The sequence below is a fragment of the Heteronotia binoei genome, chromosome 6 (assembly GCF_032191835.1).
Source record: "Heteronotia binoei isolate CCM8104 ecotype False Entrance Well chromosome 6, APGP_CSIRO_Hbin_v1, whole genome shotgun sequence".
Taxonomy (NCBI): Eukaryota; Metazoa; Chordata; class Lepidosauria; order Squamata; family Gekkonidae; genus Heteronotia; species Heteronotia binoei.
In genome coordinates this window covers 62,670,284-62,686,479 of record NC_083228.1, presented here as the reverse complement: position 1 = coordinate 62,686,479, position 16,196 = coordinate 62,670,284, and the positions used below count along the sequence as shown (strand labels likewise).

The following is a 16,196-nucleotide window of genomic DNA, read 5'->3' as shown; positions in this document are numbered from 1 at the left end:
TCCAAAAGCACCCTTGTCTTCATCCTAAATTAGTCATAAGTTAAAGAAAATGTCACCTGGGGACCTCCTCCTGCATGTATGTTTCATCCAATATTTTAAGCATTGTGGGATGCAATTTGTAGGATGGCACACCTAATGGGAAAGGCCTACAATGGATGAATGTAGGATAACATCCAAAGATACCGCTGAGAGGCAGGCAAGGAGAACAAGCCAGGGATGGCTGTTTGTACATCTAGAATCCAGACCATCATATAGTATTATTACATGGCTTCTGCATTGGACCAAGATGCATACATACAGTCCCTTGACTTTTTATAAATACCATGTATAGCCATCAAAAAGTAGACCTGGAGAATGATTTAACTGTTTGTGCAGCCTCTCCAACAATATTATACAACTGGGCTTCCAGTGACTCTTCACCTAGTGCATGGTTTCAAATTAATATCCAATTGTATTAGTATAACAACTCCCATGTTGTTGTTCTGTTCTCAACTCTGAAGGTACCCATGCATTACATTGGGTGTCATAGTTTGTCCATTACTGAGTTTATGCTTTCAGCTAGAAGCTACAAATACAAAAGGCCACAGGTGCAACCTACTACCAGTTCCACCCAAGTAATCCTAGCATTCTAATTCATTGCCTTTCAGAAAACCAGTCTATCCAAAGTACACACAATTAAATATATTCAGTTTGAAGAACTAGCAAAGCTTGGGTATGTCTGTTTTCCAGTTTTAGGTAAGCTATAGCCAAGCCTCCATTTCTAAAGAATCCTAATTGTAGATCTGACTTTCAAGCAAGGCTCAGTGGGAACATTAAACAGAGTCAATGACATGAGTGGATACTGACCAGAGTGTGTGAAACCATTCAGTATGAACCACTGCACACAAAAATGTAACAAAAAATCAGTTGCATTCAATTGCTTTCACAACTTTACTTTCCTCCTCAAGGGGTTCCTGTATCACTTCAGAAGATGTGCCTCAACTAAAATATATTAACTAGGATAGCCAGATAAATGAAGCCCACTTGTTGAAATCAGTAGGACCTAACATTTTCTGCTGTTTAAATCATCTCCAGCTCCTACTAGAAGTTAACACCTTCTCTACCTCCAGCAGTTTTGATGAAAGGTATTTAATTTGGCTTGTATGAAAACTCAAACCACATTAATATCCTGCCTCTTTGGTTTTCTGCATGAAGAAACAGGCTGGTTAAAACGTTTTTAAGTGTCAGCAACAGAACACCACATCTTTTTTCCATCCCTGCTTATAAAATACATTTGCATTCTTTCCTACCATCAGATAGTGGACCAAGTGAAGGTTTCACATTCCCTGTTTTCACTCACATTTTGGTATCCTTTCACAGCAAAACCTAAAACCAACTCCTTTTAAGACAACAAATCCAGTTAGCTCTTTTTTATACCTTAAGAACACTTCATATAATACCTTTAAAAACCCACAGGCAGTACAGTGGTCTGATGAACAAACACATGAATAAGGCATCATACCAACAATGCTGAAAACAGAAAAGCCAATTTTAAATGAAATGTTAATAGAGAGGGGTGTGAAGAGAAGAAGGATCCCTGATTTAGAAACCGTTTCTGTTTCAAGTTCTCTGCAATGACTGATTGCAATGCACTTTACCCAGCTGGCCAGAGTGACGGGTGGCCTGAAACTCATTAGGAAGACACATCACTGGTTTGATCACAACTGCTTTGGCCAGAACACAAAAGAATGCTACAGTACAGTATGGAAAAGAGACATGGCTGTAATGGGGAATTGTGTAACAGTTTATTAGTGTAAAAAATCACCACTATGCTGTTATGACAATTATAATGCATTACTCAACAGCTGCCTAATTACTTACATGTTTAACATGTCATTATCAAACAGCCAGAAAACAGTATCAGAATGGAAGAAACAGACATAATTGTAAACATGGTGTATTCATACACAACCCTATGGAGTTAGAATACTCAAACTACAAGAAGATTTTCCAGTATCAGAATACACTGCACTGGGAGACTGCTTTATTAGAATTATGTCTGGTTAAGAATTCTGAAGGTTTCCAAACAGGCTCTCTGGAACCCCTTCAGCTAGAGCATAGCTACTGTTAAGGAAAATTAGTTTTCCTCCCTTCATGTATCATGATCCCATGTTTACAAAGCATTCAGCTGTCAGATTTTAAAGCATCTGAAACAAGGAAACAATGTCACATTGGACTAACATTATCTCTCATTACTGTTTTTAAAATTTAGGTTTGTATTCCACCCTATTTCAAAGGTCCAGGACAGGTGGAAATTCAGAAAAAGGTCATAAGTAAAAACCAGCTAGCTAAAAAATGCAAACCTAACAATGAGAAAGGTCTACAATACACATCAAATTAATTCCAGTCAATCCAAAAATGGCATACAAAATACCTTTAAATGCTTCTAATAGATCCTGGCAGTCGGGCACTTTGCCCACACACACAGATTGGTCCTGGAGCTAGAATGGCATGGCTGCCCCAGATCTGAGCAATCTTATCCTCAAGTTACACCTGCTGGGCAGGAAGGAATTGTTCTTTGGTGAGAACAATCTTTTCCTTTGCTAGTGGAGCACAGAACTGCAATAGAAAAAAAAATCTTACTGCTGACACACACTGGTTCCTGTGATAAACTACCACTGGTAAACCCTTACACAACAGCCTCAAAAACTCAACCACAAATACTTCCTAGGAATCTCATTTGCATTTCTGCAACTAGTTGGGTAATATGAAGTTTGGTTGGAGCATACAGAATAGAAGACCACTTCAGTAGAAAAACTCATTTATCAGTAGTCAACCAATAATCCCTCCATAGGTACAGTTTGCTCCACCCACTACCCTTTACTCACTGCAATTTCCATATTTTTTCTGTCTCTGTGTATGCAACAAGGCAGTTTTGTAGACCAACACTCAAAGAAAATGCTGTTTCCCAGTAACACAACATGCAAAGTCTACTTCAGAAGTAACAATAAGTGGGAAACCATTTGAGTTTTGGAGAGACAAAGCGGCTTCAAGGGCCTTCTTCTGTCTGCTCCTACTGCTGTGCTGTCAGAGAATATTGTGCTGAGCGGAATGTTTACATTCCAGTTGTGCTGCCCTCCCTTGTTGCATCCGAACTCACTGCTGCTGGCAGCGATGGCCAGATTTAAGGATCTTTACTTGTTTCCCACTGAGCCACTACATATATCTTGTAGCTGGGACCTGTGAGTGTCCTGTCAGTATCTTCACTCTTCTGTGCCTTTGGAAGCTCTGACTAATAAGTGTGAGGGGGGGGGTACTGTTTCCACAGCAAGACTTGAACTGTTTTTTCCAAGGGAAGCTAAGGGTTCACAATGCATGCCTTCTGTTACCTCTGGGCTGTGTAGCTGGCCAGGTGCTGTACTGGAATAACACATCTTACTTCCCTATCTGGTCCTGGCTGTTTAAACCCGTCATCCTTTGCCAGGCAAACACAGGCCGACTGAAAACCATCTGTTGGGAACTCTGGGTTTTGTTACTGTAAAGTATCAGTTGCTGCTCTCATGCTTGCTGAGGAAATTATGTTGTGATTTATCCACAAAGCACAACTGGTTGCTCAGTTGTTCCTTGTGCACAGCGTATGGGTATATTGGGGCTGAATGACATCATGGGCAGTGTTCCCTCTAGCTGAGTTTTTTTAGCTTCTGACTCACAAATTTTTTTAGCTTCCGACTCACACATTTTTGTCTAAACCTAATCACTGCAAAAATGAATAAATCTCTATACAGATTGCCCATGGGCTGTTGTCAGACCTGGGCTGGATGAGGGTACGTTACCTTGGCCATTGCTGCGCATTCTTTGGTGTCTTCCATACATGGGTAACATGGGGAAACTATCAGCCTGATTATAGGGTTATCATAGGGTTACTAGGTATGCTGTGGGAGTGTTGCTCCACTGGCTTTTGTTTCCATAATTATTGTAGTCTGCTCCACAATTTGTTGAGTATAGGACAGACTATATTATTTGTCATGGTGTTGCAGTTACATGACATAACAAGCTCACAGAATTTCATGCCTCTGTGTGTGAGATGGGCTAAATGATGGACTAAATAAAGGCACTCTCATGTGAGCAAATATATATATATATATATATATATATATATATATATATATATATATATATATATATATATAGCTACTGAATATATAGGAGGTTGTTTCTTAACTCAAGGCCTAAAGCAACTCCAGGGGGCTTTATTAGTCAGCACTACCCCCTTAATTGCTCCTGAAAAACAACAGGGAGTCAGTGCAGATGTTGGAGCACTAGACCAGAAGAAAAAGAATCTAAGTTGTACATTAAACAGATGTGCCCTCTTTCCTAGCCTAAAGTATTAATTACCTTTTATGAGTAGAAATAAAGGGAAGCAGAGCAACTGCATGACTGTGATAGACACAGAAAGGGGGAATGGAGACACACCAGCAATGCAAGCATGTAGGAGTAGGGAATAAGTTAGTGGCCCCTAAGTGATTATTTGCAAGTGATGGATAATATGGTAGGAGCATATGGTAGGGACTTTCTATTTTCTATGCATCATATTGATTTTATTTGTTTATTAAAACATTTATATCCCCCCCTTTCCTCATGATGTTTTTTTGCATGCAGGCATACACAGAAAAACATACACTGTGCTAAAATTAAAAAAAACCCAACGTATCTTAGAGTTCTGAACTACAGAAAACTAATTTTAAGCACCAAGAAAGATTCATTTTGAAAACAGAGTATTAAATATAAGAATATGGGTGTATTTTTCTCTTAAACATCTCAAAATGATTTGGTCTGCCATAGGTTGATCCTTATTTTCTTCCTTTAAAATTCTATTCAAATATACACATCTAAAATAGTTTGTACTTCATTGTCTTGACATACAATGAGAGGAAATTATACTCACATCCATTTTTGTGCCCTTCAGTTTCTATACTCACATACCCTTCAAAAAGCACTAATGAAAAAGACGAAGGTAACGAGAACATTGTAAATTATTTTTCTTAAGTCTAATGCTTCAGTTTTTTCTTCTTATGATTATGAATTGATCTCACAGCTTCAGGGTACAGGGGACTTAAAAGTAACCTCATTTACTTGAGTGACCTAAGAGAGACATTCACGGGTCTCTGGCATAAATTCAGCAGAGAACAAAATGAGAGGAAACCAGATAGGAAGAATTACTGAAATTTGTTTAACAAGGTATCATGGAGAGAGAAATTTCTTTTCCCAAAATTTGCTTTTTAATATATAACTATTGATTCCTCTTTCTTCTATTTTAAAAGAGAGATTTCTTTTTCCATTCTACTTAAAGAGAAATCATATGAACATATGAAGCTGTCTTATACTGAATCAGACCCTTGGTCCATCAAATCAGTGCATCCTTTTGCAACAGCAGTGCCAGCGCTTGGTTTATGTTACATATAACAGGTGGTACTCTAGTTGGGGGACAGGAAGGTTCAGGAAAACAGTGCATGCTTCTAAGCATCTATAGAGGCAAATTCTAAAATTCTGCAGAACCTCTCTTCCAGTCCCTCCTCGCTTGACCAAAACAGAATTGATTAGGAACATACTCCAAATTTCAAAAAGAGGAAATGAAACAGATTGCTGGATTTCAGGGAGAAACTGGATAAAGCGAATTTCTCTTAGTGCTATAACAAGGTGCTTTAGAACCATGCAGGTACAGCAGAACACTGTATAATTGGCCAGTCTTTTCAATGTCAGCAACTGCTGAACATGTAATGATATTACACATCCTAATCCTTGCATACATAGTGAACCATATTAGACACACCCTTATATTATTATGATGTAAAGTAATGCAAAATATTTTCTGCTTATGACACTACTAACCACCAGGCTATAAGAAAATGATGGTGTGGCTACTGCAGATTCAAGTGATATCAGTAATATCCTCTTCTACAGAATCAAAATGCATGCTTTTTATCAAATGATATTTCAAAAGTGTTATAGAAGGGCATGGAACTCCCAACACAAATACCTAGCTTTGTTGCCAATATTCAGCCTAAGGCATATTTGTAAAGCACTAATAGTGAACAGAAAGTCTCAGATCATGTGCAAAGTTACTTTACTCTCACCACTGAAGAACCACAATATGTCCAGATTGACCTGAAATTAAGACACTTTGTACTTTGTTCTATATATTTACCAATATCTGGTATATGAAGAAAGTTATGTATATTTTCGTATTTACTCTTTTAATAAAGTTTGATTGAATTAAAAAAAAAAGACACAGGTATCCCTATTCTTTACTACCATTTGGTAAGTGGGACAGACATCCTCAGGCATGAACAGTCAATTTATTTTGTTATTTACTTGGGTTTGTAGTACTTATTTTGTTAACTAACAAATATTTACTTAATTATTACCCTGTACCACCATGAAGGCAGATAACATTGGAATTTCTGCCACAGATGTCTTATGCCTTTTCTGGTCAGAATGCATAGCATTCAGGCAAGCTTAACTCCCCACCTATAGGGTTTTGGAAAATAAACTCTGTTTTAGTGACAAGGACAAAATTCTGAATAATTCATATACATTCTATATCCAGCATCAGAATCCATAATTTACTCAGATTTGGCAAGGTATCTCCAAAATGAAACAATCATGTTTATGATTATAATTAAATTATAATTAAATGCTTCAAGTTACAGAGTTGTGATCTGAAGCAAAACAAAACAAGTACAACTTCTCTACACAAGATAGGAGCAACCATGTATCACAAGAACAAGGGGTGTCCTGCTGGACTGAGTGGGCCATTTAGTCCAGCATTCTGTTTCACACCCCCGGCGCGCACACATGTATGTGTCAATCAAAATTGATGATAAATTACAAGTACATAGCAGACCCAACAAAAAGGAGCTGGTGGACATCATTGGAAACTAATTTTAATCCACCACACAAGCAACAGTAGAAGTGCTACCATTTTAGAAACAGGCAAGAATTTATTAGGAGACACTGAGAAACTGCCATTCAGCCAACCTGATAGATAATAGCCAATAGTACATGCAAGAGATACTCTTAAAGATGATAGTTGTCAAGGCTTTTTTTGTAGCAGGAACTCGTTTGCATATTAGGCCACAAACCCCTAATGTAGCCAATCCTCCAAGAGCTTACAGGACTCTTAGTACAGAAGGAGAAGATACTGGATTTCTACCCCACCCTTCATTGTGAACCTCAGAGAGGCTTACAATCTCCTTTACCTTCTTCCCCCATAACTGACACCCTGTGAAGTAGGTGGGAATGAGAAAGCTCTCACAGAAACTGCCCTTTCAAGGACAGCTCTGTGAGAGCTATGGCTGATCCAAGGCCATTCCAGCAGCTGCAAGTGGAGAAGTGGGGAATCAAACCTGGTTCTTCCAGATAAGAGTCTGCGCACTTAACCACTACACCAAACTGGCTGTCAAACAGGGCCTACTGTAAGCTCCAGGAGGATTGGCTACATCAGGAGAATGTGGCCTAATATGCAAAGGAGCTCCTGCTGCAAAAAAAGTCCTGGATGCTGTGTTTACTAACCTGAAGCTCAGGGGGCTCAGTAGTTGATTAAATACAGCTGATTAATTTTCCTCCCCTTGTTCTTTTGTCTTGTGAAGAGGTTGCATTTTACAAATGTACATAGATGTGATAAAGCACAGCTGAACAGCCACAAACTGCCCAAGTGAACTCTTTGTTCCTTTTATGCTTCTCACCTCAAGCCAGAGATGATGAAGATAAAGTTTATGAATGGCCATGAGAGGATAACATATGAGAAAATTTTGCTTCAAGTTTATATAGTATTTGTTACTTGCTCCAGATAAAGAAAATGGAAGGCTCACATTTAGGGATCCTATGTACAAAAATAAAATACATCGTGATAAGATATGCATCACAGTACAAAAGCTGTCCTTCCCAATTTATTTGTTCTTACTTGCAATTTATTAAAAATCACAACTAGAACCTTGTAGAACAAGAACTATTTTCATAATAAGAGACAGAGTGCAAATACTTCTATTAGCTTACATTCTTTCAGTGCTTTTTTACAGAGTTTTCCTGCAGAGGAAAAAATAGCCACCATGAACAATGCACACAAAGGGTGGAGGGGTGCTGACTGGACCAGCTAAACAGAGTTGTTGCCAAGCCCTCTTTCTAATAGAGCATCCAGTTATTGACTAGTGTAGCTCAACTGTTTAACTGCACTTTCTGGAAATGGCCCAGAATCAGCCATCATCTGGGAGCAATAGCAGTCATGTAACAACAACACACTTGCAAATATCACAGAACTCAGCATTTTAGGATTCTGGTGCCATCATTAAATGCAATATAAAATTACAAGCAAACCAAAGTTTAAAATTCTTAACATGCAAGGATACAGAAACACAAGGATTGAAAGGATTAAGGCCTAATGACACAGTCCAGTCTACCTTGCTAGTCCACATCTTCTGCATATATAAGTAGGTGGGTGAAAAAATGTTATTTATTTATTTGTTATGTATTACTTCACATTGCTATCCAGTCCTTCCCAGATGGGATCAGGGCAGGTCACATCAGAATAAAACAGATTACATAACTGGTAAAACAACTAGCTAAAACATAAAACCAGACAAATCATTTGACTAATTAAAAAATTCAGATGACAACCATTTCAAAACCCTAGTCCCCGGCAGGGGTGTGCATTTGGTTCGGCTGAACCAAATCAACTGCTGAATCACCCCTGATTTGGCTGTATACAGAATCGCATACAGCCAAATCCAATTGGGGCCCATTATGCGGGAATCGAGTATGGCTCCCCGTATACTTCCGTATAGATATTCGGAAGTATACGGAAATCCATGGAAAAGGAGCTTCTGCAGCCTCAGGAGAGCTGCTTGCCTCCTTTCCCGCCTTTGGTAGCCTTTTCCCACCTCTCCCATAGCCTCCCTGGGATCAGGGAGGGGGGGAGGGGGAAGAGGAGCCCCAGCAGCCAATCCAAAGCATGCATTTGCAAAATGCATTGCAAATGCATGCTTTGCAGGGCTGTTGTGTAGCTGATCCCGCAGCCATCAGCAACATTGTTGTTCTTTTGATCTTTTGCTTACTTGGGTAACCAAGTAAGCACTGTTGTCTGGCCAATGACAGAGCAGTGCTATTTTTGAAACTGCTCTCTGTAGGGCCAGAGAATCTTTTAAAGGAGTCTGCCTGGCTGGACTCCTCCATTGCTGCTGTGTTGGTGTGAGAGAGAGATTGTGCTGTGCTGGCCCTTGGCCTCAGCTGCTGCTGCTCTATCTCAGCCTTACCAGACTTGCCTGGAGTAGAGAAGACATCTAAGGTAAGACAGTCTTGGAGTTCTTGTTTTTATTTTAGTTGGTAAAAGGACTTTTTAAGACTCAGAGTCCCTTTACTTATCCAGATTTGGGTGGTGGGTAGCTTATTTGGGGTTAGGGGGTTCTGATGGGGGAGGAAGCCTGGGGTGGGGGTTTTTTTTGCCAATTTGCCCATATCTTACTTTAGTGAGAGGACTTTTAAAAGTGCAGTGTCCTTTTACTTTTCCTGATTTGGGTGGCTTGGATTTCTTGGGGTTAGGGTGAAGGGTTTTTTTTGGGGGGAAGGGTTGGTAAAGTTCCTGTATTGTTAAAAGTTAAGTTTTTTACTGTTTTAAAAGGATTCTGTGTTTGATTTGTTGCTGCTGTGTTGTGCTGCTGTTGTTCCTTTTCTCTTCTGGTTCTGGTTCTTGGGAGGGGGGCTGTTTGGCCTAATTTTCATTGTTTAAAAGGCCACAGTTGAGTTTCTTGGCCTTCTCCTGTTGTCCCTTTTCCTGGTTCTGGTTTTGGGGGGGGGGGGAAGCTGGCACCTGGGTGAGAGACCCAGAACCAGCAGGCTTGTTTGCTTGGCCAGTTCTCCCCGCATTGTTTGGGTCAGGGCTGGAGAGCTGGCATCTGTAGATTGTGTGTTCTGTGGCAGGGAAGCTGGCACCTGGGTGAGAGACCCAGAACCAGCAGGCTTGTTGTGCTTGGCCAACTCTCCCCGTGTTGTTTGGGGCAGGGCTGGAGAGCTGGCATTTGTAGATGGTGTGTTCTGTGGCAGGGAAGCTGGCACCTGGGTGAGAGACCCAGAGCCAGCATGCTTGTTGTGTTTGGCCAGCTCTCCCCGCGTTCTTTGGGGCAGGGCTGGAGAGCTGGCATCTGGGTTTGCTGCAGCCAGGTCTGCAGAGCAGACCTTGAGCAGATTGTGTTTTGTGTGGCAGGGTTCATAGAGTAGATAGATGTATATAGTGCATTTGGGTCCTATAGAGATTCTCTGGTGTGAAGTTAGGTTTGGCTTTGGGTGCCCCAGGAATTGGACCCTCTGGCCCAATCTTTTTGGGACTTGGGGGGTTTGTAGGGAAGAGTCCTTTGCAAATTTGGGGGGCTCTCCCTCAAACCCCCTCCCTCTCCAGGCAGCTTCAAATATACCCTATTTGCCATTGATTTCAATGGTCCATAGGGTATAATGGAGCCGTATATTCGAAAATAGCTGCACATCTACCGTATATGCGGCTGTTCCAACTATGGAATTCAGAAATATACTGGATTCCGTATTTTTTTCCCCCGTATATTTCCGAATCCGTGTACTACCAATTTTTTTTTTTTTGCACATCCCTAGTCCCTGGCTGCACAACAACCATCGATGATAGCAATCATAATCAGTCATTACTCCAGAGTGGGCCAGCATGTGATGGGGAGGCAATATCGATGTAAAATTTAAAAGAATATTTTCCATGTTTCCTGGTTGGTCTCTGTGGATGGTACACACAAACATAAGTTATTTATAGGCGGTTTTGAGTTTTTTCTTCCCCAGTTTTAGGATATTGTTGTACAAAGAGTGGGGGACTGGAAACATCCTGTTGTACTACTAGCTGAGAACCTCCTCAGGGGAAACCCTCTAACAACAGGTACAATGAGACCCGTCATTGGTTAGAAAGACTTCGTGGGCCAGCCACCTACAGGAAATGCTAATTCCACATGAGAAACATTCAAAGACTGAAATAATATGCTGTGAACAAGCAGGTTCTGTCTATGAAAGATTTGAAAACTGATCCTATATAGGACAAATCCTACAATCAATTTGGGGGGGACCCCTGAAAACACAAATAAATTCAGGTTCCTGTTCCCAGAACTGACATTACAGCATCCTGAAAGCAGCACAGCTGTCCTAAAGATCAGTGATGTACAAAGTTCTTCCCTCATCCCTTCTCTTTGTAGAGCAGCCACACCCATTGCAAATGAAGTTCTTGCTGGTGCCTCTGCAATAAAATATATGGGATGAATATACCATCAACATGAACCACCTTTCACTGCAGTTTCTTCTGTTAAGCCTGCAGACAAACAGTTCCACCAAGATCAAGAGCCCTATGTACCTAGTTGACATGGCTACAGCATCAGAAATCAAGCAGCAAATACCAATACCAAGAGTTCCCATTTGATAGTAATATACCTCCAGCTTTCCAACATTACAGAAGGCTTTTAATGTTATGCATACAAAATGAATCGTAGCTGCATGCAGCTGTTTTCAGACATGAATGGTGTAAGAGCTTCTTTTAACCCTTGCAGAATCAAACTTTAAAAACAGGTTATTGTGCACCCACAAAAGAAGGTGTTTCTTACTTAGCCCTCTCAACAGTGGACAAATACAGATGGCCACAATAATTTCAAGTACCTGTACAGATGTGAATGAGAAGTGGCAGTTTACAGCCCTCAACGACAAGTACTATTGGAACACACTAATTGTAAAAAATTAACAGTCCTTTTAGTGACCAATCTGTACCATTTCATTAACAGAAGCACCTTTTGTGTTAAAATAGACTCTGTTGTGATCAGAGCAGCAGCTTCTCTGAATCCAACTGCAAAGGGGGAAATGGGTCTTTCCACATCTTCCTTCTCCACAGTTCTAGCTTCAGAATTCTTAAAAGGAAATATGAAATAGGCCTCTGGCAAACACAAGATGGAAAAGCATCAAGGCACTCTCCTTACACACATTTTTTTTTAAGAATGTACTGCAGCTTTAAATATCTTGGTGCATCAACCTCTGGAATTTTTCCATCAGTAGAGCTGCAAAATGGTACCAAGAAGGGTGGGGTGGGAGAGAAAAAAATCTCTACCTCTCACCCTTCTCCAAGGAAAAAAACCAGGATAAGCCAATCCACCAGAATCCTCACACCCGCCAAAGGCTGCAGGGGATCCGGGTGGGTATTTAAACCTCTCGGCCCCTCCCCAGCAAAAGCAGGATCAAAGGAAACCCCCAGGGAAGTTTATGCACGTTGCTGTGATCGCTTGCTGGAAGGGGAGCAAAGACGTTAACGTAACTACCGGTACACAAGAAGCAAGCAAGACAGGCGAGGAGTTGGGCTCCTCTCCTCCCTCCGCTTTGCTATCTGCGAACGTTAGCGAGCTACAGATCCCTCCACCTAGGCGACGATTCATTTTCACTCACCTCTGGCGGACATCGCTCAGGCGGAGGCAAGGGCAGGGGACGAGGAGCGAGCCACAGATGCCAGCCGGATACAGCGGAGAAGCATCTCCCCATGTGCCGCCCAGACTGCGATCAAGAAGGCGGTACCTGTCTGCGGCTTGTCCACGAGCAGCGAGGCGCAGCAAGGGAACGCCAGGGGTAATCACAACAGCCGGCCGCCGCAGCCAATGCGGGCAGCGAGCGGCTGGCGCTGGGCGGGGTCTCCTTTGCCCAGCCTGGCGCTGCAGCACCAGCAGAATCTGGTTAACAACCGCCTTAGCCCCCACAGCAATGCACCTCGGGACCTCTTAGGGACAGAGGGAGAGGGAGAGAGAGAGAGAGAGAGAGAGAAGCTATTTGCATGCACTGCTGCTGCACGGGCTTCCTGTGGAAAGCTGGAGGCGAGCCAGTGCTCACTGGGGCCTCTGCCATGGCTCCAGGGCAGTGGAGAGGTCGTGGGGGGGGGGGGCATAAGCAGTCCCAGCCTCTGGCCTGAGTTAAAGGGCCCGAGGACCAGATGATCCATGGGCCCTTTAATGGGCTGCTTCTGCTGCCGGCCACCGCGTTATTTTACTGGTGGGGAAGAGAGGGTGGCGGTGAGCTTGCCACAGCCCTCCCTTCCCTGCCGCTAAAACAGTGTGTGGTCCGGCAGCGGTTGCAGCGAGGAGGGGCAGGGAGTGGGGGAGCAGGCGTGTTACGGGGCAAGTGAGCAGTGTGCTGCCACAGCTGGTGGGGTGAGCAGAGCATGGCGGGCATGGGGGGTTTCCTGCCTAGGGCCTGTTAGCCTTAGAGCCGCTCCTGGCAGCAGAAGCAGCCCCCCCACTTAAAGAGCCTGTGGATCAGGTGTTTCGCGGGCCCTTAACTCATGAGGGGGCCTGCTTCTGCTGCAGGCCCATGCGTTATTTTACTGGTGGGGAAGAGAGGGGGTGGTGAGCTTGCATGCAGCCCTCCGTTCCCTGCCACTAAAACAGCACACAGGCCAGCAGCAGTCACGGCGAGCGGGGGGAGGAGTAGCAGCGAGCAGGGGGAGCGCTGCGGTGGCAGGGGTGAGCAGAGTGTGGCAGCGGGGGTGGCGGCAAGGGGCGAGTGAGCAGAGCACTGCGGTGGCGGGTGGGGGCAAGCGGAGCGTGGCTGGGGGTGTCGGGGGGGTCACTTGCCTAGGGCCTATTTGCCCTAGAGCCACTCCTGGCAGCAGGAGCAGCCCCCCACAGCTACTTAAAGGGCCTGTAGATCAGCTGTTAACTCGCACGGGGGGCCTGCTTCTGCTGCCAGCCCACACGTTATGGGGAAGAGAGGGCGGTGGTGAGCTTGCCAGCCCAGAAGCAAGTTGTTTGGGGGGAGGGGAGGGCCGTGGCAAGAGAGAGAGGCAGGCAGAGAGGGAGCCACTAGAGGGAAGGTCATTTGGGGCACTGAGCGGGGCATCACTGTTCCCCAAAAAATGTAAATGACCTTCCAAATTCTGGTAGGGCCCTGCCAGAGCTGTGCCTCTTCACTCTCTTTTCTGTGCCATGTTTGCCTGGAATGGAGCACAGTACCCAAGTTATCATGTTCAATACAGGTCCGGTCACTAACAGATAAAATGTGTGATAAATAGTTCTGTGTGGATTCAAATATTTGCTTAATTGTATGTGATGAGGATGGAACTCCCAGGGACTCTGCTGAGATTTATTTTCAATTTATCTGTTTAGGATTAGTGTGAGGAGAAATTCTGTGTAACTAGAAAAGCTACATTACCGTGCTCAAAGGTTATTATGAGGCCCACAGAAGAAACAGGAGAGTGACATTTCTATCATCCTGTACAGCACCCAAAAGACCTGGAAGCCAGGCTGAGAGGGTTAGCCAGACCTAATAAGGTTGTATGATATCCCTGCCACTATGGAGTTTCAGCAAGAAAGCAGGAAAAGACAATCAGCTACTTAAGATGTAGCACAATTCAGGACATTTGGCAATCTGAACCAATCTGGAAACAAGATCCGATATTCTCTTCCTTTTGTGTTTCCTTCCTGGGGACAATTGTGACCTGCTGAGCTGAATGTAGCCCATCATACATGTCAAGAACCTCAAAAAAACCTTAAAATTCTTGCTGCCTTCTGAGAAATGCAAAATGGTTTGTCAAGCACCTGGCAGACCCCAGTACATTTAATTTGTGGGGTGCCACATGTTGGCACTTCAGAGGCCTGAATTATTTTCTGGGACCCCAAACCACAGCACTGTTTCCTGTCAAGGGCACATCCAGATGAACAAGGATCCATATTGACTGCAGCAACAGATATGACTCCCACAGTGTGCATAAACAGGGCCATCCGGGTCTGTTCCCCCATCATACCACATGGCAGATGGAAAATACTTTATGGGCTGAGAATAGGACTATTGCAGGCCAAAAGCAGGGCTGCCCTGCCACTAGGCAATCACCTAGGGTGATTGGGCACACCCCCACGTGACTTGGTGACATTATCAGTGGGGGCGGGGGGAGATGCCAGAAGTTAACCTTGCCTAGGGTGCCAGACAGTCTAGGGCCAGCCCTGGCCAAAAGGTGTTCACCTTCCCCACAAACCTTCAATTGCATCCAGCTGAGCCTCAGGAAAATTGTATGACCTCTCTTTACACTACCACAAGTGGTATTCATGACACCTAGAACAGTGAGATGTTGTTTGCTCATTGCCGATTAGCCATTATTATATGGATGGCATGGGGAATGCACTAAGGCAGAGGTAGTAGAACTCTGGATACTAATACCAGCAGGCAACATCAGGGGATAGCCTCAGTCTCTATATCCTGTTGTTAGACTATGAGACAGGATGCTGGACTAGATGAACCATTGGTCTGATCCAGCAGGACTCTTCTTATGTTCTTATGATGACCCAAATGCTATAAAAAAATGTTTTTTTTTTCATTTTAGATCTTAGTCTCACATTTTTAATCAAATCTGGCACATTCAAGCAACTTTTCACATATAGGACCTACATTGTACACTCATGCTCACTAGGTGAACTAGATCTTTGATTGAAAGTGATAATGTTTGTTACTGGCAAAACTACATGCTGATAAATATGTCTGCTAATCAAGTAACACAAGCTATGTACCTTTTTTGAAAAGGAAAAGAACTTCAAGAGGGCTTATTTTCACATGATCATTTCAGTTAACTAAGGGAGGCATACGCTTCAGCCAGTGTTTATATGCCTACATTTTCACAAGGTGTGCTTCTGCAAATATGTTCCTCAAATCTGACATTTCTGATTCAGCTACCTTTAAAATGGTAATCTTCTTTTCTAATTCTTTCTTTCTTGGCACCCTGTACATTTCAGTCATATTTGTCATATCATCCTGTTTGCTTCAATTGCAAATAGCAATGAATCCTGCAGCAGGCATGAATTATATCAGCAGCTCTTCCTCCCTCCTTCCATTTCCATCCCTAAGGCATGAGCCTCAGAGGCCGATCCATTGCTACAATAAAGTGCACACTGGTAGATGCTCATGCATTCTATTATTTCATGTTTCCTCTATTCTCCCTCCTCTTTTACATGTGCAATCATTAAACATCTCCATTTGCAGATTGCTCAACTTTCCCCTTCATGCAGTTTGAGAGCCAAGATTTTGCTCAGTCAGTGTGATTTGATGGCAGACTTGCATCCTTAATCATTCAGCCATTTCTAGTGCACTTCTCTCTACATTATAATCATGAGTTCTCCCATGTGACACTTAATATGTTGGCATATAGA

General features: G+C 43.0%; 1 protein-coding gene across 1 annotated transcript in view; it reads right to left on the bottom strand.

Annotated features, from left to right (window-relative positions):
• ABLIM1 (actin binding LIM protein 1) overlaps positions 1-12,621 on the bottom strand; it is a 350,053-nt gene extending 337,432 nt beyond the window's left edge. The window contains exon 1 of the mRNA XM_060241593.1: positions 12,460-12,621. Within this exon, the coding sequence (XP_060097576.1) occupies positions 12,460-12,472 (13 nt within the window). The 5' untranslated portion in view covers positions 12,473-12,621. The remainder of the gene's footprint in view (positions 1-12,459) is intronic.
• Positions 12,622-16,196: the final 3,575 nt, after the last annotated feature.